This window comes from Drosophila nasuta, chromosome 2R (genome assembly GCF_023558535.2).
Source record: "Drosophila nasuta strain 15112-1781.00 chromosome 2R, ASM2355853v1, whole genome shotgun sequence".
Classification (NCBI taxonomy): domain Eukaryota; kingdom Metazoa; phylum Arthropoda; class Insecta; order Diptera; family Drosophilidae; genus Drosophila; species Drosophila nasuta.
This window is the reverse complement of record NC_083456.1, coordinates 24,464,656-24,488,814: the sequence shown is the minus strand read 5'-3', so window position 1 is coordinate 24,488,814 and position 24,159 is coordinate 24,464,656. Positions and strand designations below refer to the sequence as shown.

At 36.2% G+C, this 24,159-nt stretch overlaps 1 protein-coding gene across 1 annotated transcript in view; it reads right to left on the bottom strand.

The window, feature by feature from the left end:
• Positions 1-24,159, bottom strand: part of LOC132784117 (tubulin beta chain) — a 25,839-nt gene extending 1,680 nt beyond the window's left edge. Inside the window, exons 1-5 of the mRNA XM_060789522.1 lie at positions 23,859-24,159; positions 6,561-6,795; positions 5,640-5,869; positions 1,061-1,228; positions 351-615 (exon numbers count right to left, since the gene is read on the bottom strand). Coding sequence (XP_060645505.1) covers positions 351-615; positions 1,061-1,228; positions 5,640-5,869; positions 6,561-6,795; positions 23,859-23,915 — 955 coding nt within the window. The 5' untranslated portion in view covers positions 23,916-24,159. The remainder of the gene's footprint in view (positions 1-350; positions 616-1,060; positions 1,229-5,639; positions 5,870-6,560; positions 6,796-23,858) is intronic.

Below are 24,159 nucleotides of genomic sequence, written 5' to 3'. Positions count from 1 at the left end.
AGCAGTGAGGGGAGGTTTGCTACGTGGACGACGATGGACAAACGTGGCCAGCTGGCACACCTGCCAGCTCCATGACAAAGCGACTAACTTTTGTCCCGTCTAAGCCGCGTTAGCTGCGGTTCCTGAGCTGCTTCGACTAAGCAAACAACTGAGTGATGGGACAACAAGGTGTTCCCCCCAAACTTGTTGTTAAAAAACTATTTTTCTTCTTTTTTTTTGTGTGTGGAATGTGGGTGCGGTTGAAAAGTCAAGGAGCACGTGGTGTGTCACATGTCGAGTCATGTCAACAGCCCTTCAAAGTTGAAAGCCACATTTCGTCAGTCCCTTTTATTGTGGTTGTTTGTGCTTACCTCTGAAGATGCAGGCCACAGTCAGATAGCGACCATGTCGAGGATCGCAGGCGGTCATCATGTTCTTGGCATCGAACATTTGTTGGGTCAACTCGGCGACAGTCAAGGCGCGATACTGCTGCGATCCCTTGGCCGTGAGTGGGGCAAAGCCGGGCATAAAGAAGTGCAGACGTGGGAAGGGCACCATGTTGACAGCCAACTTACGCAGATCAGCATTCAGTTGGCCAGGGAAACGCAGGCACGTCGTCACACCAGACATTGTGACCTAATACCAGAGAGAGATAGAGAGAGAAGCGAGTGTTAGACAAATTTCCGACAGCAATTAGATTAGTCTTGTGGTCATCATCATCATCATCATCTTAGTTGTTCTTCGTGGCTGGTTGTTTGTATTCCTTTTGGCCAATGCTACTTACGGACACCAAGTGATTGAGATCCTGATAGGTGGGGGGACCCGAGACGCAACGTTTGATAGCATATGTCATACAGGGCCTCATTGTCAATGCAGAAGGTTAAGTCTGTGTTCACGAGCAATTCGTGCACCGACAACGTTGCATTATATGGCTCAACAACCACCTCGGACACCTGAATTGCATCGCATGTTGTTGCATGTGGTTGTGGTTGAAGAGGATGGAACACAAGGGTGGAGGAGGGTGGGGAAATACACAAAACCGAGACACACATTAGTTTAATTTTGATTAAGATTCACTTACGGAAACCAGATGATTTAGATCGCCATAGGTGGGCGACGATAGCTTCAGCGTGCGGAAGCAAATGTCATAAAGCGCCTCATTGTCAATGCAGAACGTCTCGTCGGTGTTCTCCACCAGCTGATGGATGGAGAGCGTTGCATTGTACGGCTCCACAACGGTATCGGACACCTATTGGTGGCAACAAATAGCGATGACGATGCGACAGGCATGCAAGAAAAAAGAAGCAGACACAATTTGTTAATTGCTATCAATAAAATATGAGCACAAGAATAATAGTCATTGATTAATAAATGTATTAAGTGTGTGAAAAATATGTGCGATTTGCGTTTCTAATTAGCATCTAATGTGTGACTAAGATTAGCAAGAGATAGCTGACGAGGTTGCGTAGAGATTACATTTATTTTTAGAATTAGAACTTAGTGAATTCAGCTTTTTGCTGGCGTTATTTACTTCCTAGATGAGAATATTTCTTTAATTTTACAATTTTTACGCGAAAGCTGAAGCCATACTTATTATTCTTGTTTTTAATTCAAAGAATCTTAAGTTTTGTTAGTATTCTGTTTGCTTTTGATTTTATTATTTTTTATTATCATTATTTATTATTAAAGTCTTTTTCTATTTAATTTGTAAATTTTCTTCATTTTGGAGAATTTGTAGGTGAGATTAAAAACTTTTTTATTTGTAATATTCGAATTGATTTAGAAATATGCTTATGCTTTCTTGGTATTCAGTTTGATATTCCTTTTGCAAAAATGTCTTTAAATGAAATAAATAATATTTTTCACTTGAGAATATTTCAGAAATTTGTATAATTTTTAATTAAAAACGAAAGCTCATAATTATTAATATTTTCAACTTTTTTTTTATTGCATTTTCTATTTCAATGGAGGGAAGATTCTTAAGTTCAGCATGATTTTTATAAGTAATTGATTTTAAATAAAGAAAATATGTTTATTAGGACAATATCTTATATAGGTATGCTTAAGGATTTTTAGTTCATCTAAATAATTCTGACTGCATTTTGAATTGTTTTTCAAAACCTGCTCTAAATTGCATTCCTTACAAAATAATTACATTTGGTCACAGCCCCATGAATTTAGAGCTTTAATTTAGTGTGCGCCTGAGAGAGCAAAGTCTGCTTAATTTAAAGTTGTTTTTAATTGTGTCTGATGTTCACATTCTCAGTCAGTTGCAGTTGATTGCAGTCTTCAGATGGATATCATTGGCAATTCATCTCCATGAATGCGTTGCCAGGTGGAAAATATTGCAATTGCATTCACATTACAAATTGTTCTAATGCAGACGAGAAGCTGCCTTGAGGTTATTTCCGGCAGAGATGCAAGAAACTTTACTCAACTACGAAAATTGGAAAGCTGAACCAAGAGAGAGAGAGAGAGACAGAGAGATTTGGATTAATGAAGATGATGTTTGGGGGGGCCAAAATCTACAGCTACAATAGTTAAATTCCAGAGTAGGAAAAAAAGATACCATTTTTGATTCCTAAAATGTATTTTGTGGATAAGTTTGCATTGTTTGCAAAGTACATGGAAATTGCATTTTGCACTACAGCAACAGCAGCAGTAAAAGCATAAACAAATGGACAAGTTGGAGTTGCACTTGCAATGCAGCAGCAGCAGTTGCAATTGGAGCTGCATGTTGCAGCCTCTAGCTGCACTTAGAGTAACAATTGTTGTACTATAAATGCACTTGCATATTGCACATCGTATCGTATGAATGCCTCTGAATGTGTTTTGTGTGTTCGTATGTGTGTTGTGTTTGTTTGTTTGTGTGCGGCAACTGAAAATTATGTGTAGTAATACTTTGGTTAGCCCTCTATTTGTACAGGCAAGATGCATTGTCTGGCCCAAAAGCGAGCAACAACAATAGTTTTCTGTGTTGCTCGAAATACCAAAATGTTTGCACATAAATCCTTGCAATTATTTAATGGAGCAGGGCCAATGCGATAACGAACGTGCAACTCGAGTACAGTCGAATTACCTGAATCTAATTATAATGAGTTATGCCTCGACATGACTTGCCTCTGTTCAGTGCAAATAACTCCAAACTAAATGTGCAAATCAAAAAGGGATGTGTTAAAGTATCTGATTGCAAACTCTCTCTCTACATTAATCAGTGTTTAAATAATTTGCTAGAAATTACGTCTCATATTTAAGTTAAAAAAAAAAACGAACAATGCACATAAATTTTGGAATTTGCTGTTCGAGTGACAGGCGAGTGTCAGTTTCTGGCCACAACAAAATGGCCGCTGTTGGCCAAAACATTGCGGTAAATCGAGGGTAGAAATTTAAGGGGCAGATTTTTGGAGTTTGAAGTACGCACAAAGCATAGTTTGCTAGGCAAATGCAAGTGAAGCGTATCGGTAATAAATTTAACACAGCCAAACATAAGTTTCTCATTCTTCCTTCCTTCGAGTTGCATATGTTTTGAGTGTGTGTGTGTATGGGAGTTAAACTACAAAAATGGATGGGAAAGAGAAGTGTTATATATTGGCATAAGCAGTTTGTCAAATGCTAATTTCACGCCTCAATAAACTTTTTGTAGCTCTTCTTTAAATTGAGTGCCAAGTGAACCCTTTAGGGGCGCATATTTACAGCAAAATATATTCCTGTGTATATCTATGTGTGTGTGTGTGTAGTGTAATTGTATTATAGACTCTTGCAGATATCCATCCAATTACACAAACACACAGTAAGTTCCGTTTGGGCCATTGATGCCTTTCCAGCGATTGCCATTGTGGTTAACCCCGAAAATTGCTCAAATTGTCTGTCCCTATGCTACCTCTGACCTCGGGCTCGGAGGAATGGAATGGTATGGAATTTTCGGGGGCAATATAAAGCTGAAAATTAAAGCTGCCTTTTGACAAAATGTGGAATATTTACTGCAATTTATGCTCTGGCATTCTTGTGGCGTTTGCAAAAACTGGAACTTTTTTTTTTTGCATAAATGCTCAATATGCAAATGCTGAATACAGAATGCAGAATATTCTATGCTATTATGCGCAGCCTTTTTATAATTTTCCATTTATTTAAATTATTTTAAATACCCATTAAATTATCTTTATTGCGAGTGTGTGTGTGTGTGCGTTTTTTATCTTTCAGCTCGTGTTGTTTGTAATATTGCGGCAAACAAAAAAATAAACGTAATGCTGCATAAATATTCAATTCCTTTGTGGCACCTGGTTGATGGACATTGTGCACCGCCTGTTATTGACAATCAATTTGGCACTAAATTAATTTAATTAAATGGCGAAATGTAATTAAATGCTCATCATGCTTATAATGCAAATGAAGGCGTCTCACGTGCCTTCAGGGCTGAGGCATTCCCCCTTGTTAAAAGCGGGTAGAGGGGGAAGGGAGGCAGGAATGGTCTGCGAATGCGTGTAAAATATGCAACTAGGTTAATTAAGCTATAATTGAGGCGTGTCGTCCCGACTGCGAGCTATTTGCAAAAGCCGTTTTGCTAAAAACTCACACAACTATTACTCTGCGTGTGTGTGTGTTTATGTTGTTCTATAAGCTATCCACGTAAATGCATTTAAACTATTGCATTGTCAATTATCCGCAGGTCATTTTGGCGGCTCTAAATTCGTTACGCAAATTAATTTAAATTATTTGGCAGATCTGCGTAAGGCCGTCAATTAAAATTGGCATAAAAGCGGCCTACAAATATTAAATACAAATGGCAACAAAAGTGAACGAACTCTGGTTGCTCTAACAAAAAAATTTTTAAAGTAAATTTGATAAGAAACTTTCTTCTTAGTTTTGAGAGGCTTAAAAAGTTCAATAAATCATTAAAATTTCTGATTTAAATAACCAAATCTTTTTCTACTTTATGCTGAATATGCCAATAATATTGAAAATAAAGTTGAAAAATAGTAATAATATATAATAAAATAGCACAAATAAATTCAGAAGGGTTGCCTAGCTTTAATTGGAAAAACATAGTAAGGAATGTATTTCTGTGAAATTAATGTTGAAAATAAAGTGGAAAAAGAGTACAAATTTATAACAAAATAATACACATAAATGCTGAAGTTTTGCCAATCTAAATTATATATAAATATATTCCTTATTTCTGTTAAATTAATGTCGAAATTAAAATTGAAAAATACTAAAAATGTGTAACAAAAAAATACTAATAAATGCTGAAATTGTTGCCTATCTAAATTAGGAAAATTTGAACAGCTTTGCGTACAAAACATAATTAGTAATTGCGTAATTTAATCGAGGCGCAAATAAATTGTTAAAATATGTGCACGATTTCAATTGGGAGAGCGTATTTTTGGCCATACAAATGAGTGTGGCTGGCACGCACGTAGTGTGTGGGATTTTGGGTTCTAGCCACATTTGTTGCCATGGTGCGAGGCATGTTGCTAATTTGGCTAAAACGCGTGCAGGTGTAAAGCGCTTTGGGGTTACTGGTCGGCTTACAGCCGATGCCAGTGTCGAATGTGTGAGCTAAGCTGATTTGGCTAAGCGGATTGTCCTGGTCAGGATCATGGGCAGGCAGCAATGCGCCCATTGTCCATTGCCCCTCCCCACAAAAAACGCGCACTTACCTTGGGTGAGGGCACCACGGAGAAGGAGTTCATGATGCGATCCGGATATTCCTCGCGTATCTTCGATATCAGCAGCGTGCCCAAACCGGAGCCAGTGCCGCCGCCCAGCGAATGGGCCAGCTGAAAGCCCTGCAGACAGTCACAGCCCTCGGATTCCTTGCGCAGCACTTCGAGCACTGAATCAATCAGTTCGGCGCCCTCTGTGTAGTGGCCCTTTGCCCAGTTGTTGCCTGTCACAAAGAGTAAAGAGTTAAGAGTGTAAAGTTTCAACAGATGTTGCATATTCAATAACATATTTATCTAATCAACACACACACACACAAGCAGACACACACACACATGAACACACGCCGACATTGACAGCGTCAGAGTGGGAGAGAATAATAACAACGCGTCGTGATTACTGACATGTACAAAATTAATTTTCATCGTCAGCCGCAGGCCATTTTATAATTGCAATTAACATCAGCAGTCCGGACAGTCGTGTCTTCAACAGCAGCAGCAGCAGCAACAGCGGAAATTTGCGCCACACAACTGCAATGCTGCACGTTGCAACAACAACGATGCCATTAACGAGATGGAGGGGCGGCGAGGGCCACGCCCCATTGCACAACCATATGACCGAGGCTGGAGCTTATCAAGGTCCGCAACCAGCCGCAATTCCATCAACGACATCTTGTTTGTACTTATCAAAGCAATGACAACAGCCCGTTCTTGTGCCGCAGCAGCTGCAACAACTGTGGTTGCAAGTAGTAGTTGCACGTAGCAAGCGCAATGACGATCAGCTGCCGGGCGCATTTTGTCTAAGATAAACAAAAGCACGCTGAACAGGAAATGAGCTTTGTGTGTGCTGCATGGCGAAATGATTAGCTGCAAAGTGCAGCGAAGACTTTAAGGGATTAAAGAATATTCTCGTCTTACCCGCTCCAGACTGTCCGTAGACAAAGTTGTCGGGTCTGAAGAGCTGACCCATGGGTGACTGACGCACAGAGTCCATGGTGCCCGGCTCCAGATCGATGAGCACAGCACGGGGCACATACTTGCCGCTGCTTGCCTCATTGTAGTAGACATCGATGCGTTCATGCTGCAAGTCCGATTCGCCATGATAATAGCCATTGGGATCGATGCCATGCTCATCAGAGATGACTTCCCAGAACTGAAAATTAATAAAATAAATGTATAAAGTTAGGTTAATTTTGTTTATAATTCGTTTATGATGCATATGCTTGACGTATACGTAATATTTTATAAGAAATACATATCTAGAAAACATTCCCAGTACTCTAAATTATATAGATTTCATTAAGAAGATTTTCAAAATTCAATATTCTTGTTTATAGTTTTATTGTGTTGTTTAAGTATACTTGTCGTATACGTAATAATATGAGATAACTTTAGGTAAATATCCGTATGAGTTTTTGCAGTGATGCTTTTTCTATTAACTTTTGTTTTTAATTATAAAATTTTAGTTAACAATAATTTTTTGATTGTGTTGTTTTAGTCTACTTGTCGTATGCGTAATATTTGAAAATATACATCTTTTAGAAAATATCTTTCATTTATATTTATCTAAAATTCATTAACATCGTTTTATTTGTATGCCAAGCAATGCATTCTAGTTGACTTTTTTCACATATCCAATATTTTTACATGTCGTATGCGTAATATTTAAAAAGTAAACCCATAGACATGCAATGTTAAAACGCTTAACTCTTAATGTCAATTGTTAATTATACATTAAGTTACTTTCATAATTGTAATATAACTTGCTATCAACTGTTGTATGACAATATTTTTGTATACCTGACGTATACGTATTATTTCATTAGAAAACCTTTAGAATATAATCCTATACAGCATTCATATAAACGTTTAACCTTTAATTCTTATCTATGCTTCTTCCATTAACTAATTTTTTTGTAATTCAAATATTCTTGCCAACAATAGTTTAAAATACAACCTAAATCTCGGAAAAAAATGAGAATTTATGCTTTGTCATTGCGGATTCGCAGCGTGTATTTTGTATGCGATAGTTTTACCATGCAGCGCTAAAATATTATTTTTCAATCAATATATGTATTGCATTGCTCGAAGCGTGTGCGTGTGTGTGTGTGAGTGTTGCACTGCTTTGGCAATCAGTGCATATAAATATGAGTGTCCTTTTTACATGCCGCTTGCTTTTATGGCCAATGCCAACGACAACGCTGCCGCCATCGTCGTCATCGTTCTTGTGTTCCTATCTGGTTGCGCGATTTATGCGCGTGCATATGCTATTACTCCATCCCCCTCGCTCTCTCTCTCTCCATCTCTCCTCCCTGTCTCTCTCACCCCTTTGCTGGAGCACTTTACATGCCGTGAGCAATTTCTGTTGCATACTTTTATGGGCGCGCACTTTTTGCTGTCCGTGTTGTTGTTGTTCTTGCGCTTGTTCCTGTTGTTGTTCTATATATACGTGTGTGTGTGTGTGTATTCTTTTTTTGTTGTGTAACGAGGGGGAATAATTGAATCCTTTTAGGTGTTTTCATATATTTATTTATTTTTGTCGCTTTCTATGGGTCGAGCGTTTCAGCGATTTCGCTACGCTCTTCTCCATTCATCCTCCTTTGGCATCCCCACAGCTCCCCCTCTCTCATATTTATTTGCACGAATATTTTTCTTGCGTGTGGTTCGCTTTTATTTATTTTTTTGTGTTGCCTTTTTTTTTGTTGCTGTGTTGTGTTGCTTTGCTTTGGTTTTCTGCAGCTCGGTTCGGTTTGGTTTGGTTTTATTGCCCAATACGCTTCGTAAAACATTTCACGTTTGTTGCGCATATGAATTTCAAATTTTTAAAAATGTTTCAATCGTTTCGTTCGCTTCTCTTCTGCAGGTGTGTGCTATACGCTCACCCATGTCTGCCTCTTGCTCGTTCCCTCTCTCTCTCTGGCCCGGAGGCTGGCAACGATATTGAAGTGAAGATGGGGAGGAGAGTGGGAGTGGGAGTGGAGCTGGGATGCCAAAATGCTAATTGTGAGAAAAACGCAATGTGCGCTGCCCTCGTCTGCCACTCACGTTGATCGGAATGATTTTTAATGGACTTAAGCGCCAACGGACATGAATTAATTTATTTTCTTCAGCATTTTTAATATACATATGTATGTGTGTCTAAATATTGTATTATTTTTCGTCCGAGATTGGCTTCTTTTCTTAATTTATGCTTTCAGCCTTTGGAAATCAGCCTTCGCAAGTTATCTCTTTTATTTATAATGCTAAAGATTAGTTGTAGTATTAGTTTTATGGCTTTGTAACTCTTTGTCAGTTTACACAATATCCATCACTTGTCGCCTGTCATTACATGATTGTCCTGTCACCATTTTGATGAGCTTGTCAGTGGCAGGACCTCTTTTAAGTGCCAGTCAGAGAAAGAGAGAGCTCATAAATACCTTTCAATTATTCATGAACCACAAGTCGACTTGTATTACCTGGCATCGGACACTTTTATGCCTCTGGTCACATCCACACACGCAAGCTCCGTACGCCCCTCATATCATAAATACACAAAATGTTCAATTGTCGATGGATGTGAAATGACAATGCTCAAGAAAAAGGAGACGATGGGTCGACAACCACTTCAAATACATTTGCTGAAAGTGGCAAAGTATTCAAAAATTTTGTAGTAGGAAGTAAAATGTATTTTTTGCAATTCCTGAAAAAGCTTTTTTCATATTGAAAATATGCATATAAAAATGTCTTCATAAGAGATATTAATTTCGATTTTTAGGAGATTATTTCTGATGAAAAAGGAATTTTATTAATCTTAATTTTCTGTGCTGTTTTTAGCAATAAGTATTTGAATTTAAAATACTATATAAATACCATAATAAAAGTCACGTTGCAGACATTTAAAAAAAATGTTGTTTCAAGATATTAATTTTCTTTTTCGAAAATATAAAACAAGTAACTTAATTAATCTAAGCTTTCTGTGCTCTTCAGTAAATGTTTTTACAAATAACTTTTTGTTAAACATACTCGCTTTATAAATGCTGTATAAATAACATAATAAATGTCAAAGGTAAAAAGTTGGAGTGTGTACTTCAAATTGGATAATCGTTGATTGCGCTGAGACACACACACACCATCACACACACTCCACTACACACACTATCGTATGCATACAGTTCTTCTTTTTTGTTGCGATTGTCGTTTATAAGTTGTTGTTATGTTAATCGTGGCGTAGCATAAACGTTTGCTTTTGTTGCTGCTGCCGTTTGGCGAAAAGTTTTATTTCTCTATTGGCTTTTAGACACGCAACAATGATAACAAGATGTGCACATGGACACATGGAGAAAGCGAAGCCAAAAATACTACTGCTAGAAGCTGGCCGACAAAAGTTTTGACTCGAGTTTGGCCTTGCTAAAAGTTGTCCCTCGCATGAAAGTTCCCTTTCGCCCGAGATGTGTGTGTGTGTGTGTATTAACCCTGCTTTAGCCGAGTTGCTGCTGCTGCTCCCTTTTGCATACATAACAAACTGGAAATATGACACTCAATTGTACGCATCGGTAGACACTTTTAGCCTGACAATAACTTTGATTTGCATACGCTTCAACTTGTATTCGTATTTGTTTGTTTGCTTGTTAGTCTTGCTTGTGTGTGTGCGTGTGTGTGTGAGACACCCGCATGTTGACTGACTTTCGTCCTGGTTGTTGTCCTGGCACTTGTTGCCTGTGGGGAAATTTAAATATGTTTCGTTCGTATATTTTAGTCAAGCCAATTGCAGATAAGCGTTTTTCTTTTGACTACTTTCGGTCTGTTTGCTTGCTCCTGGCATCGAGTGCCAGCTCAGCTCCCAAAAGGGTGCTACACTTTTCTTTCTTTTTTCATTTTTGCTTTTCTGCATACTCTGCCACAGGACATTTTACTTTGGTAACAAAGCGGAAGACTGCTTTTACTGCTTTTGTTCAAAAAAGGTGTGTGCAGCTTTTATGTGAAAATACAAATAATTTTACATTTTTTAAACATATTTTTCAAATTTGTAAGAACTGAAAAAGTGAATATTATTATGTAGCAAAGTGTAAAATTTCAAATAATTTTTAATGTTTTAAAATATATATGTAAGTATATAAAATTATACTTGGCAATTTAATGTAAATACTTTAAAAATATGTAAATACTTTAAAAGGTATTTTTGTTAGTATTTTTAGTATTTGGTATTCGAGTATTTAATATTATTGTTAGTATTTTGTATTATTTTTAGTATTTAAGTATTATTATTTACTAAAATGCATTAAATGGAATAAAATAAAAATATTATTGTATTTTGAATAGTTTAAAAATGTGAAGGAGCTGCAAAAATGTTGTATAGCTTATCATAAAACAAAATTCTTACAACCTCCATCATATAGAGTATTTGCCTATCAGGTGATGTATTTTTAGAAATGCTTTTTTTGCTCCTTTCATAAACATAGAGAGCATATTATATATGTATATTACGAAAACTTTTAGCGCCGTTGTTATAAATGATGGCAAAGTTGAGTTGAAGGGGTCGAGTTTAGCTGTCTAGTTGTCCGACTGCCCGTTTAACGTTTTTGAGGGTATCAGCTCATGCTTCTGACATCGTTGTGTCAGCAGTTTGAGGTGGGTACAATAAAGTAGCTGGGTGCTAGTGCCCAGCCCAGCCCTTTCTTTGACTTTTACTCGCACCCATCAAAAAACAATAACACACAGAAAAAAAGTGAAGGGAAAAAATAATTATGCTGCCTTCATTTGCGTGAAACTTTTGCTGCGGTCAAATTGCTTAATTACAAAATTGCGCACAAGTTGAAAACTAGAGAAGTTTCACAAGCAAAAAAAAAAAAAAAAAAAAAACGAGGCAAGGAAGAAAATGATCAAATTAAAAGTAAACAAAAGGCAACGTGCGTTGACCAAAGCGGCGCCATTTTACCAGCCATTGCCATTTTGTGGCGCCATCGTTTGGTTTTTTTTTGGTTTTGTGTTTTAATGTGAAGAGCCGAGAGCGGCACATTGGCTCGCACTTAAAAGAAATTCAAAATTAAAATTCTCAAAGCGTTCAAACAAAAAAACGAAGAACCGAAATACGATGGCGGTGAGCAGCCAAGCAAAAGTCAAGTGGCAAAGTCGCCAAAGTCGAGACCACACACCAAAAAAAGCAAAGAAAAAAACGAGCATAAATTAATTGCGGCCAGAAACGAAACGAAACGCAACGCAACGCAACGAAAGAAGGCAAATGAATGCAGCTTTGTTCAGTTGAGACAAAAGGACATTTTAGTTTGTGTTAGCTGAGGATGCAAAGGATGCGAGCTACGCAAAGCAACGGAAGTGCATGTCGCACCGGATGACGGACTGAGAGAGAGAGAGCGAACGAAAGAGCGCACCCTGGAGATTTAACTGGAGGGTATCCTGTGACTGCGATTGCGATTGCGACTGCGACTGCGACTATGAACACCAAATTGCCAGCCAACTGAATTGGAATATTGAATTTGACGTTTTAGTGCTCACGGCGGGCGCACACAGAGCGCATAAATGTGCAATTGCAATTGCAATTGCAACAATAATAAATCATGGCAAAAAGATTGCGAAAGATATTTTGCCCAGCACAAATGTTGAACAGATCCTTTAGTTGATTAAAGTTGTAATATGATAGATTAATTGAATTCAGAACACACGCGCAGTTGGAAACGGAATGCTGTAGCACAAAAAATGCAATTAAAATCCATAATTAAATAAATAAGTGGCATTTAACCATGTGTAATGTACAAAAAATAAAAATAATAATCAAGAGCTGCACAATAATCAAATACGCAATTACTTGAATAAATTACAAACACAAAAAATACATTTCTAATTAACATTCCATACGCTGCATATCATTAATGCGCGTTTGCCCCTTGGCAAAAGCATCTCAAAACAAATCCAGAGGCACTTTTTGGCATAAATATATTTCATAGGGTGGCGTTTATACGCAACATTTTGATTTAGATGTCAGTCTAGTGTTTGGCGAGTTGAATTCTAATTGAAAGTTACTGGGGAAACTAATTATAAAATAATAAACAGGATTGTAACGCTTTGGCAATTTACAAATGCCCTGAAAAGCCGGGCGATTTGCGTGCGCGTGGCATGTGTTTAAAATGCAAAGCGCGCGCTGTGAACTAAGTCAATTTATTTTAATTTCAGCAGTCGAGCAACAAATACGAATACAAATATATTTTTGTATGTGTGACATCCATTAACGTAATGAGCTTTGCTCAGTTAGAGAGAGAGAGAGAGAGTGTGTGTGTGTCTCTTTGGCCAGTCAAAACGCAGTCATAAGCCGCAATAAAATAAAAATGGCAAAACACACTCAATGCTTAACGGCCGCCATCGATAGATGACATTTTGTAGCCGCTGGCCATAAACCATTTTGATGCGACAAAAAAAAGAAAAAAAAAAAGAAACGAAAGAGATAAAGAGAAAAACCCCAAGCATTTGAAACCTTTTATAAACAAGGCACACACAAACCTGACCATCTGTAGCCGCAGGCTGAGCTGCTCAAAAATGCAATTTATATGCGCGCGTCGCAAATAACGAATTGTACCCCAAACTACACTAACGGCCAACTGGGCGCGTGTCACGCCACGCCCCCTCTTCGTTTCGTTTCGTTACGTATAAGTATATTTTGTAATAACACTAAAAGGATCTGGCCCCGGAAATGTTCTCTATATGTGGAGTAACCCTTTATGCTTGTATGCTTTATGCTTTATGTCGTGGGGCGACAGTTTAGTGCAATCAAATTTCATAGCATACTTTTTGGGGCTGACCTCGTCGCGTAGCCCAGGTATAATTATGCAATTCGTCGCTATGAATCAATTGCTACAGCTCTCGCAATTTATAGTCATGACTGTGTGTGTATTTGTGTGTGTGTGAATGGGTCTCACACATACACACACACTCACAAACACACACATGGATAGAGGAATGCGCTCAATTTGACGGAACGTGTGAATTTCGAGGCGAGCTCGGTTCACCAGCAAAAAAAATGTAATTTTTACCCGAATGCATATACCGTAAATTACCCTTTGTCTATGTGTGTGTGAGTGCGCAAATGTATGTGAGTGCGTTTCTGTGTGTGTGTGCAGCAGCTGCATTTGCAATTGCATTTCTCATCAAGTGCATCAATTTAAATGTGGCCACTAATTGTCATTATCAGCGCATTGCTTGCACAATTGTTGTATTATTATCATCGTTGTTGTTGTTGTTAGTGCTGCTGATGCTACTGCTGTTATATTGTTTTTTTTTATTAAACATAAATGCGCATTGGTTTTTCATGCAGCTGACATTCGAAATGCATTTCTACCCCTTTTTGGAAATAATTGAATAAAGATTCATTTCATCGTCAAACTGTTTGTTGGCAAAAGAATTCATTTCATTGTTCAACTACTAATTGCAATCGTAAAGAGATGAACTATTCATAAGACTGTAATCATCTTAATATTTATTTTTGGCATTCTTTTCGAAATTGATTGCATATGTTTTAATTGTCGTAACTTGCGGAAATAATATTCAACTATTCATGGAAATGGAATTGAAGTTCTTTTTTTTAATTTGATTGACAATATTTTAATTATTTTTCCTTTTGATGCCACAACAATTTGATTTAAAGATCAACTGCTTAATTCGCATAATAATAGAAACTAAATTGATTGCAAATTCTTGAATAATTTAAAACGTTTTCTTTCATTGCGATTGTGTTTTTAAATATTAAAGCAATTTGCTTTTTGGCTTTAACCAAATAAAAACAAACAGGCAGCAGAAATTTGCTTTTGTCGAATTGTTTTTTTTTGTAACATTCCAAACGAAATTGTGCACACACACACAGACACACACATAAATGTTGATGGGCAGGTATGAACGCGGCTGACAAACAATTTCAATTGAGATTTCAATAATTGTCGATTTAGATATGTAAATATTTATAGTATACTTATTTGGTCGGTCGGCCTGCTATTGATTTAACTAATGTGCAGCTTGTGTTGTGACAGCCACGATTATATTGTTGTCGTTGTTGTTGTTGCTGTGCTGCGTATATCGAGGTAAATATTAATATTACGGGTAACCAGCACATTGTCATTCCCCTTCCATTTCTCTCAATCCCCAGCAGCTATTGCCGCCATTTGATTGTGCGTGCTTGGAGCTGGAGCACAGCTGGCCAGATCACAAGACACATTTGCATAGATTTGTGTTGACTTTCGAGGGAAAGCGTTGATGGAGTATTTTTGCGTCAGGTATTCTGTAGGGTGAAAGATCTCGGTGAAGTGCTGGAGCGAGTGGCAAACAATAATATTTACTAATGGCCAAAGTATTTGCTATCATTTTGCATGTCGCAAAATATGTTTTTAGAGCCTTAGAAATGACTCCGTCTTGCACTTTATCATTTGCCGTGGAGTACTTATTCATATGCTTCGCACCAAGGCGATGGTGAGTGAGAGAGAGAGAGAGAGAGAGAGAGAGAGAGAGAGAGAGAGAGAGAGAGAGAGAGAGAGAGAGAGAGAGAGAGAGAGTAATAATAATAATATTTATGTGGCAAGTGATATGAACTTCATACACATTGAAGTATGTTTCGGCAATAGCTAAATAAATAAACAGCGTCAGGGCAGGAAGTGTACACACACACACACAGACATACACTGGGAGTCTGATGTTGGCTCATGTGGCGTTAAACATCAAGTGCTGGCCCCAACCACTCCAAGTGGCACATGCAGCATGTGTGGCAGCAACCAGCAACCAGCAACTAGCAAGCAAAAGGTGAGCTAAACAAATTGTAAAGCAAATACGCAAATAGTTTGATGCGTATTTGTACATTCAAATTGACCTCTCTCCATCTAAACGAATTATTTCGTATAGTTTCGACTGCAAATCAAACTTAAATATTAATAGTGATATAAATTTCATTAACTGTTTAAAGATGATGTACATATTAATTGCTAGTTCTTAAATTGCTTTTGTTTTGAGAGCTCATGATTTTCCAATAAATTTCCACAACAAAAAATCAGCAGCTGTTTACATATTTTGCTTTGTTGTCTCCGTGTTTTTTTTTTTTGCCTAATTCCATTGTCATGATATCAGCGTGGTTTTGTATGTGTCATGTAAATAAGTACGTTGTTGTGGTCCATGTAAAGAGTTTTTCTCCATACAATTGATATTTCAGTCAGCTTTTTCAATCTCTCTTCCCTCGCGGTTGCGAAATGAAATAAATAACTGCTGGCTATTAACGCAAATAAGCTTGCAAAATGCGTTTATTTTGTTGTTTTTTTTTTTGTGTTTTTGTTGTGTATAAAATTTATTTTTGTACAGTTTAATGACTGAAAATGTCATTAAATCAACGGAGAGTGCATCAGATAAGCGACATGAATATCAAATATCAGCAGGCATTATTTAAGGTCAATTTCTCAGTGACTTTCATTCTGCAATGTCGACGATAACATTGTTAAATTGCTGTTTGGAATATAATTTGTAATCATTTTTTATGGCTCTTATTGTTCATTGTTTTATTTTTTAATATGCTAAGGGTAGTCGTTAAGGAGTTGGTGCGTGTTATATACTTTTATTTTAATTTTATAAGATATTTTGTCTGATTGAAAATTTATTATTTTAAAAAATTCATTTGCCAAATCTATGTTGATTCTAAAAGTGGTTTCAGTTTAGCAATGAAATATTATTTTTTTAAATTTCTTTTATTTCCGTATAATGGAATATTTATTTGTCAAATCATTGGTGATTCTAAAAGTGTTTCGCTTATCAATAAAATATTATTTTAATTAGAATCTTTTATACGAAACTTTAACAATTTATTGTTTCACTTTTTCCATATTTTTATTAGTATTAATTGCCGTATTATAAAGGATTTATTGTCAAATTCTTTTTATTTTAATTAGAAACTTTTATGCAAAAAATTGTAAATTTATTGACTAATTGAAAATTTTATTTGCATTTTGGTAGATGATTTGTTAGTCAACATTTCCATAATGCTTAATTTGTATAACAAATATGTTTATTCTTTTTTTTTTTTGGTTTTTATGTGACCATTTATGAATTATGGTTTTCCATCACAGGTGATAAATATAAATAATTGGCCGCATGGAATTCGATAGAAATGCAAATAGATTTGCTGCTCTAAACAACTGTTAATGTTATGGCTGATCAATTATTTCGCTTTGGACATTTGGTTATTTGTGGTTTAGTTGGCGGTTGGTTGGTTCTATCTTTAGTGCCAAAATTGTGTGTGTTGCTCACCTGCGATAAATTATAAAACCGATGCCAATTTTTCAAGGATACACACAGTCGCATATGCGATTTGTGTGAGCGTGTGTTTGTGATTATATATAAATGATAAATATTTTGACCGCATTTGGTTTTTAATGAGGTTTCCTTCCCTCTCGCTCTCTCTCTGTCTCTCTCTGGCCCTTGTCTCTTTCTCTGTTTTATTGCTTGATGACGCTCTCGCACCTTGTTTATTTTGGAATTCCATTTGGCTTGTTTGGTTGCACAATTTGTCAACGCATTTTACGCAAATAAAACAAAACAAAAGCCGTAACCAAAATGTGAAAAACGGAAAACCGAAAACAAATCTTGATTATTATTTTTCTCTACATTCTTTTCTCTTGTTATTTTTGTTGTTGTTGTATTGTTTTTGTTTTTGTATTTTGCCCATTTGCATTTACCATGATTTGTTTTTGTTAATTATGTTTCGCTATGCAATAAATTCAGCATACTATCGCACACAGCATGTGGTTAATATCTGTCAGCATTATCTCGCCTCTGCGAGCCCGGCTCAAAGTTATTTTCTGTTGCCTGCTTATCGCCGCTTTCGCAAAACCGGCGCAAGACTAAAATGGAAATGTGTAATTGCCAATACAATTGCATGCATAATTTACACGCTCTCCCAGGCTCCAGGCGTTGCACGTTGCACGTTGGCCACTCACTACGGGTATTTGTGTGCAATTACCAGAATGCAGACCGAATTAAACCTGAAAGCTTTAAATGTATTTTCAGCTTTATACTTTTATATTTTTTTTGCGCGACACGTTTTGCATACCCTCGATATAACAAATTGCTTGAAAAGGAGTTGCATATGGAAACAAATTGATGTTCATTGGTAATGACAACAAAAGTACTATAAATTATTCATTACTTATTAGTATTTAGTATTAATTTAGTATTTTATTCTTCATGCGTTTAGACAACAAAAGTACTACAAAATATTAATGTATTTTCCTATTTATATATTTATTAATATTTAGTATTTTTAGTATTTTTTTAGTATCTTCAACCTAAAAAATGATATTTATTGGTAACCACAACAAAAAGTATCACAAATTATTTAGTATTTTTCAATCACATATATAGTAGTAGTATTTAGTAGTTATTTAGTATTTGTTTAGCAATTTTGTATATTTATTGTTCAAAAGTAATATTATTCATTAATGCTCCAATTTGTATATATGTATGTATAAGTATTTAGTGTTTATTTAGTATTTTTGTTCTTCATGTGTATAGACAACAAAAGTACTACACATCATTAATTTCCAATTTATATATTTATGAATATTTAGTATTTTCTACCTAAACAAAATATATTTGTTGTTCATTGGTAACGACAACAAAAAGTATTATTATTAAGAACTATTCAATAATATTTATATTTATTAGTATTTAGTAGTTAAAATTTGTTTAGGATTTTTTTTTAATATATTCATTTTCAAAAGTATCACAAATTATACATTAATTATCCAATTTGTATATATGTATTAGTATTTATTTAGTATTTTTATAATACTTTTTTAAAAGTATTTTCTACCTAAACAATTGGGCTACGTTGTTTATTTGTAACGACAACAAATATAATAAAAATGATTAGTTACTTTTCCAATTTATATATATTTATTAGTATTCAGCACTTATTCAGTATTTTTATTTACTATTTTCTACCTAATATACAACATAAAACATAATCAAGGATATTAGTCTCGTCGTTCCGCATTTTGTCGAACATATTATTGCTTTATTTATTTCGTAAATACCAGATTACAAAAGCGCAACATATTTCAGGTAGAACTCTCTCTTTCTCTGAGTGCGTATTGTCGGAATGGGGCAAAGCATAATTACAATTTGTGGCATGCAATTTCAATAATATAAAATTACCAAAGTAATTGAAAATGCACAAAAAACAAACGAATGCTGGAAAAAAACGGAAATAACAATGATAATGATAATGAAACATATGCCAGGGCTCGGCTCGACTCGAATGTCAAGAGGTGGCATCGTTGGGCAGCTTTCAACAGAGGTTGCAAAGGTTGCAACGCGGCCGATGCATTAAGAGGCAACATGAGAAATTAATAAGCAAAAGAGTGGAATGCTTTTTAAAAGTGTTAAATAAATAAGTAACAAAAAGCCTCCCAGCCGTTTGTCGACTGTCGACCATCGGCGTCGACATCGACTGTGTCTGCCGTTAGCCAGGTTGTGGCACAGTGGTGTTGCAAGCGGCTTATCTATGGCCACAAGTGTTGCACTTATGGGGTTGTGGTTGTGTTTGTTTGTTTTTGCTGCAACAAGACAGCTGTGTACGCCAAATCATGTGCAACACACACATTCTCTTTGCTCTCAGTTCTCTCTGCTGCTAATGTGAAACTAAAGCATCTTGAACTCATGCATGTGGCAGCAAATTTGCATGTGGCAGCATTCGGGTGTATCGAAGCTCAAAAAGAGAGCGAAAGAAAGAAGAGTAAGGGGGGGATAATATGTAATATTTATTTAAAAAATGCGCGTGTTGTTTATTCATAATCAGTTTGTGCAACGAAGCGATGCAGCCGCGAGATGTGCGTCCGCCCTTTACTATTTTTTAGAGCTAGGGCACGCAGTGGGTGTGGCATTTTGTGTAAACTTCATTTTGTATGCATAAACGTATTTTTATGTAAATTGAAAATGATTTTCCAAAATTGTATATTTTAACGCTTTGGTTGTTGTGTGTTTTACTATTACAAAATATATTTATTTGCATACTTTTACAGGTGCAAAAGTTCTTTAAAAAAAAGAATGTGCATGTAATACAATAAATGATAGTTTAGCTATTAAAGTTAGCGTAAAATATCTCTTGAGTTGCTAAAGCAAAGTCAAATGAAAAGAGATGATTAGGTATTAAATATATGATAGTTTAGGTTTTAAACTTAGTGTGAAGAGATGATTAGGTATTAGATAGTATAGGTAAAGAGTTGGTAAAGAAAAGACCTTTGCATTCAAAGGTCAAGAGATAAGGTATTCAATATTATATAGCTTAAGTATTAAGCTCAGCTTAAAAAAGCTCTTTAGTAGCTTAAAAAAACCGAGTTGAATTCAAATGTAACTTCTTTTATTCATATTCAGTTCCTTTCACATAAGTCCTTTGGTCATTGATATGTATGTATATGCCAATAAAGTTATCAAAGGTCGCTTGTTGTTTTCATCATCATCATCGTTATCGTCAAAGGCACACCGACAAAACTCTCGTATAGTGCATTTGCATACCATCAACAGCATTAACAACCACGACAACGACAACGACAACAACGCCACTAACCTGTCAGACCAACAACATGAACCACATGCCAACCATGGCATTGCCTTATCCATTTTTTTTGTGTTGTTGTTCGTGTGCAACGTGTAACCATAAAGAAATTATAGCTGCGATAGTTGCCAACGTTATCGATAATTCAATTTTGTGCATTATTTTTGGCGTTGCGATGATGCCTTGCTATTATACTTGTAAGCTAAAGCTAAAGCTAAATAAATGTATCCTAAGGCGGTGCACATAGCTCACAAACACAAACACACGCCCACATTTGCATAGCGTATACGCCATGTTGGCTCCTTTGCTTTCGCTGGCTTTTCAAACTCTTTAATTTTATTGTCCGTTGCTTGCGTTTTGGCATTGTGATACCCTGGTTATTGAGGGAGTAGAGTATATAGAAGAAAGTGAAGCCAACAGTAAAGATTCTCTAAGATTCTCTAAAGATTCTCTTAGTATCAGTATATAGAAGAAAGTGAAGCCAACAGTTAAGATTCTCTAAACAGAGTATCTGCAAGTCTTCTAGTCTTGTCTGTTGGTATATCGCTTAAAGCATGACATCGTTGCACTCGTCTATAAATTTTGCTCCACACTTTTTTCCATACTCTTTTCTCATATCCATTTCCTTGGTTCTTTGCTTGCATGCTGCCATCGTTTCGCATTTTTGGTGGCAGGGTTGGAGGACAGTGTTTGAATTAAGGGCGAAGACGGCATGCCGTAAATAGATTTTCCCTGTTATTGTTCACAAAATGATTTAGGGAAAATTAGGTTTATATAAATAATGAAAAAAGCGTTCGCTGCAGGCCGTTGCGAAATATCCAAGCATGAGTTTTATGCACGCCTAAATGTGTTCGTCTGTGTGTGTGTGTGTGTGTGATCAATTTCTGTGCAGGAAGACTTACGGCCATATTGCAAAATTAAAGCGCAAAATGTGTCTGCAAATAAACGACCTCAAGGGGGTTGATATATGGAATTAGAAATGCATGAAGGATGCTCCCTTAAAGTGAATAAAACCGTCAAATATGATGGAAGAGTCGAAGGAATATAAATGGGATTAAAGAAATGCTTCTTAAATATATATAAAATGACTTTAATCTGGAATTCAATTGACATCGAGTGAAAAACTTAACGTTCATGCAAATGAGATTAAACACGTTTGCAAAAGCTTCTTAAAGTGTTAACATGCAATATTTTATTTATGATAATATTCGCTAAATCGAACAAAAATAGTCCACTTTGGTTCATAAACTCGTTGGCCTTATTTATTCAACAATCTCATTCTATTAATTTATGATTTAAAACCATTTGACAACGTTTTTTTTTCATATATTTTGGGAAAATCAGCATTGAAAGCTGATTTCAATTTTTTTTTCTGCTCCAATTTTTCCGTTGTTTCTTTATCACCAGAGCAATTGATTTAAAATATAAATACGTATTCGTATATAACAAAAAAAAGAGAGTGAATTTTATGGGTAAAAACTATGCTTTTGCTGCTGTGCATAAATTTGTCTATTTAGCGAGCTTATTTTTGTGCGACGCATGCACTTTTGCATATTTATTATTTATTTATTTTAGCGTACAAACAATAATTCACACTGACAGCCAATTAATCAGAAATGGACATTCAATTAAATTACAAAATAATATCGACTGAACATGAGCAAAATTTATATGTAAATAAATAAATAATGCTTCAAGCGAAATATGCTCGATGATATTATTACAGTAAAATTTAATGCCAACAACCAAAGGCTAGGAGGAGGTTTTTTTGTTAATCAGATGTGTCATACAACAACTGTGCATAAACTTGAAAAATATGAGCTGATCCTTCGTGGAATAAAGCACAACAAAACACTAATGTAATGTAAGTGAAATGGGAACATAAAAAAATGTGATGGGATAGGCCATGGCTTTGTCATTGTAAAGTGCGGCCTAATTAACTTGGTAACACGCAAAAAAGAGCTTTAAAATATGTTTACATAAAATTGAAGTGGAAAAGCGTGTAAAAAGTCGAGTCAGGGAAAAAGCAAAAGCAACAACAACAGCAAAATGAAACCAAATATGCAGATGGGGTAATGTGTGGAGAAAACGGCGCTGGGAAAAGAAGAAACAAAAACAAAAAAAAAGAAGAGAAAAATATAAAAAAAAAACTGTGTCAAACGTCAACGACTGCGTTGTTGGTGCTTTTCTCTGGATTTTCCATGGTGGGGTAAATTGTGCGAGTTAACATTAATGCGCTAAATTAGCTTAGAATGGGGCACCGAGTTGGGGAGATTTCATTTTTTTTTTTTTATTTCTATGTTTTGGGATGGGCGAGGCCTAGAATAAAGTAACGTAATGTTTTCATTTCAATGCCTTTAATTGGCTGCAAGCATGCGGCATTTTGGAGTGCAAAAGTGAGCAGCTTTTGTCAGCGTAAAGTGGGTCGATGCGACATAACTCAACATCGTATGTAATGCCTATTTTTGTCTATGCGCGATATGAACACTTAAATATTTATGACTTCATCTTATGTACCCGTAAATTGTAAACATGCTGATTACACTCAGCTGTACACGGTGGAAAGGTGTTAGAGGGGGAGGGCGGGAGACCGGCACTTGGCTAACTACAAAGTGAGCTTGATAAGAACCTGTACTCAAGGCAAAGATAGATAGAGAGAGAGAGAGAAAGATCAAGAAAACTATGTTGAATGCGTCATCGAAAACACTGAACACTGAACAATCAAAGTTACAATTGATGAACCGAAAGATACAAAACAAATTCGTGCAGCTCTTAATTATGTGTTGTATAGAGAATTCTCCACTAAACGAATTTACTCAATTAACTCATGTTGTTCAGAAATGAGCGTAGAGAAAACATAAAACAACGAGTTTGCTGTAAATTTAGTCAAGTGTAAAGGGCAAATGGCTGAAAGCTGGAATCAGAGATCTTAGCTGTGCTCTATAAAAATAAAAAACTTTAACTGTTGGCAATAAAACCTTCGTAAAAGTGTTGAAATACATAAACGCCGTTAAACTGTTGGCCAAAAAGCCTTGTGTGTATATCCATTACAATTGTAAATTAGCTATGCTAAGCAGATTCAAGATCAACAACAAGCCTTCAGATTAACTGATTCACATCTTGCTACAAGTTCCACTTGAAAGTTACCACAAAAAAAGAGAAGAAAAAGCAAATTTCTATTTAAGCACTAGAAGTGGACATTGGGCTTAGTTTCCTATTTGGCTATGACAGTTTAATGCTTTAAAATGTATTAAGTTCTGGCAGCTGATATCATTAGCATGATAAGATATGAAAAACTGAACAAAAAATTTCAACTTTCTGTTCGCTTAGTTGCGTCAGTTGATGTATTGTTTGCAGTTTTATAGTTTCCCCCAAAGCGCCACCTCTTTTAATATCCACTGCCGACAACAACACACAATAATCTAAACCAGAGAGCAGTCCAAACAGAGAGCACTCTTCTCCCCCGGCGCGAGGGAGACGGTGAGATAGCGACACGCTGTGAGCGTGAGCGCATTTAGTTCATTCTGTTTTATAATTAAACATGTGAGGTTAGGAATATGGTGAAAAAATAGAAAAGAAACAAAAAGAGCACATGTACTTTGGGCCCAAGGGGGCGTCAAATACATTAATTGAATATTAATTATACGCACCTTTGAACCGATTTGATTGCCGCATTGGCCAGCCTGTAGATGCACAATTTCCCTCATATCGATTGGCGCTTGTTTTAGACTTTGCTAAAGGTCACGATGATCAAGAGTTGATGATCTTGTCGATGGTCAACTGACTTTTAATCACAAGTCAAATATGTATGCAGGCACTAACACACACACACACAGTCACACACACGTACACGTAAACAGAGGGTATACGAATAACACTCAAAATAAATAATCAGGTACGGGTACGGGTTATGCTTTGAGTGATCGGCGCGCGCTCGCGTCGAGAATCCAA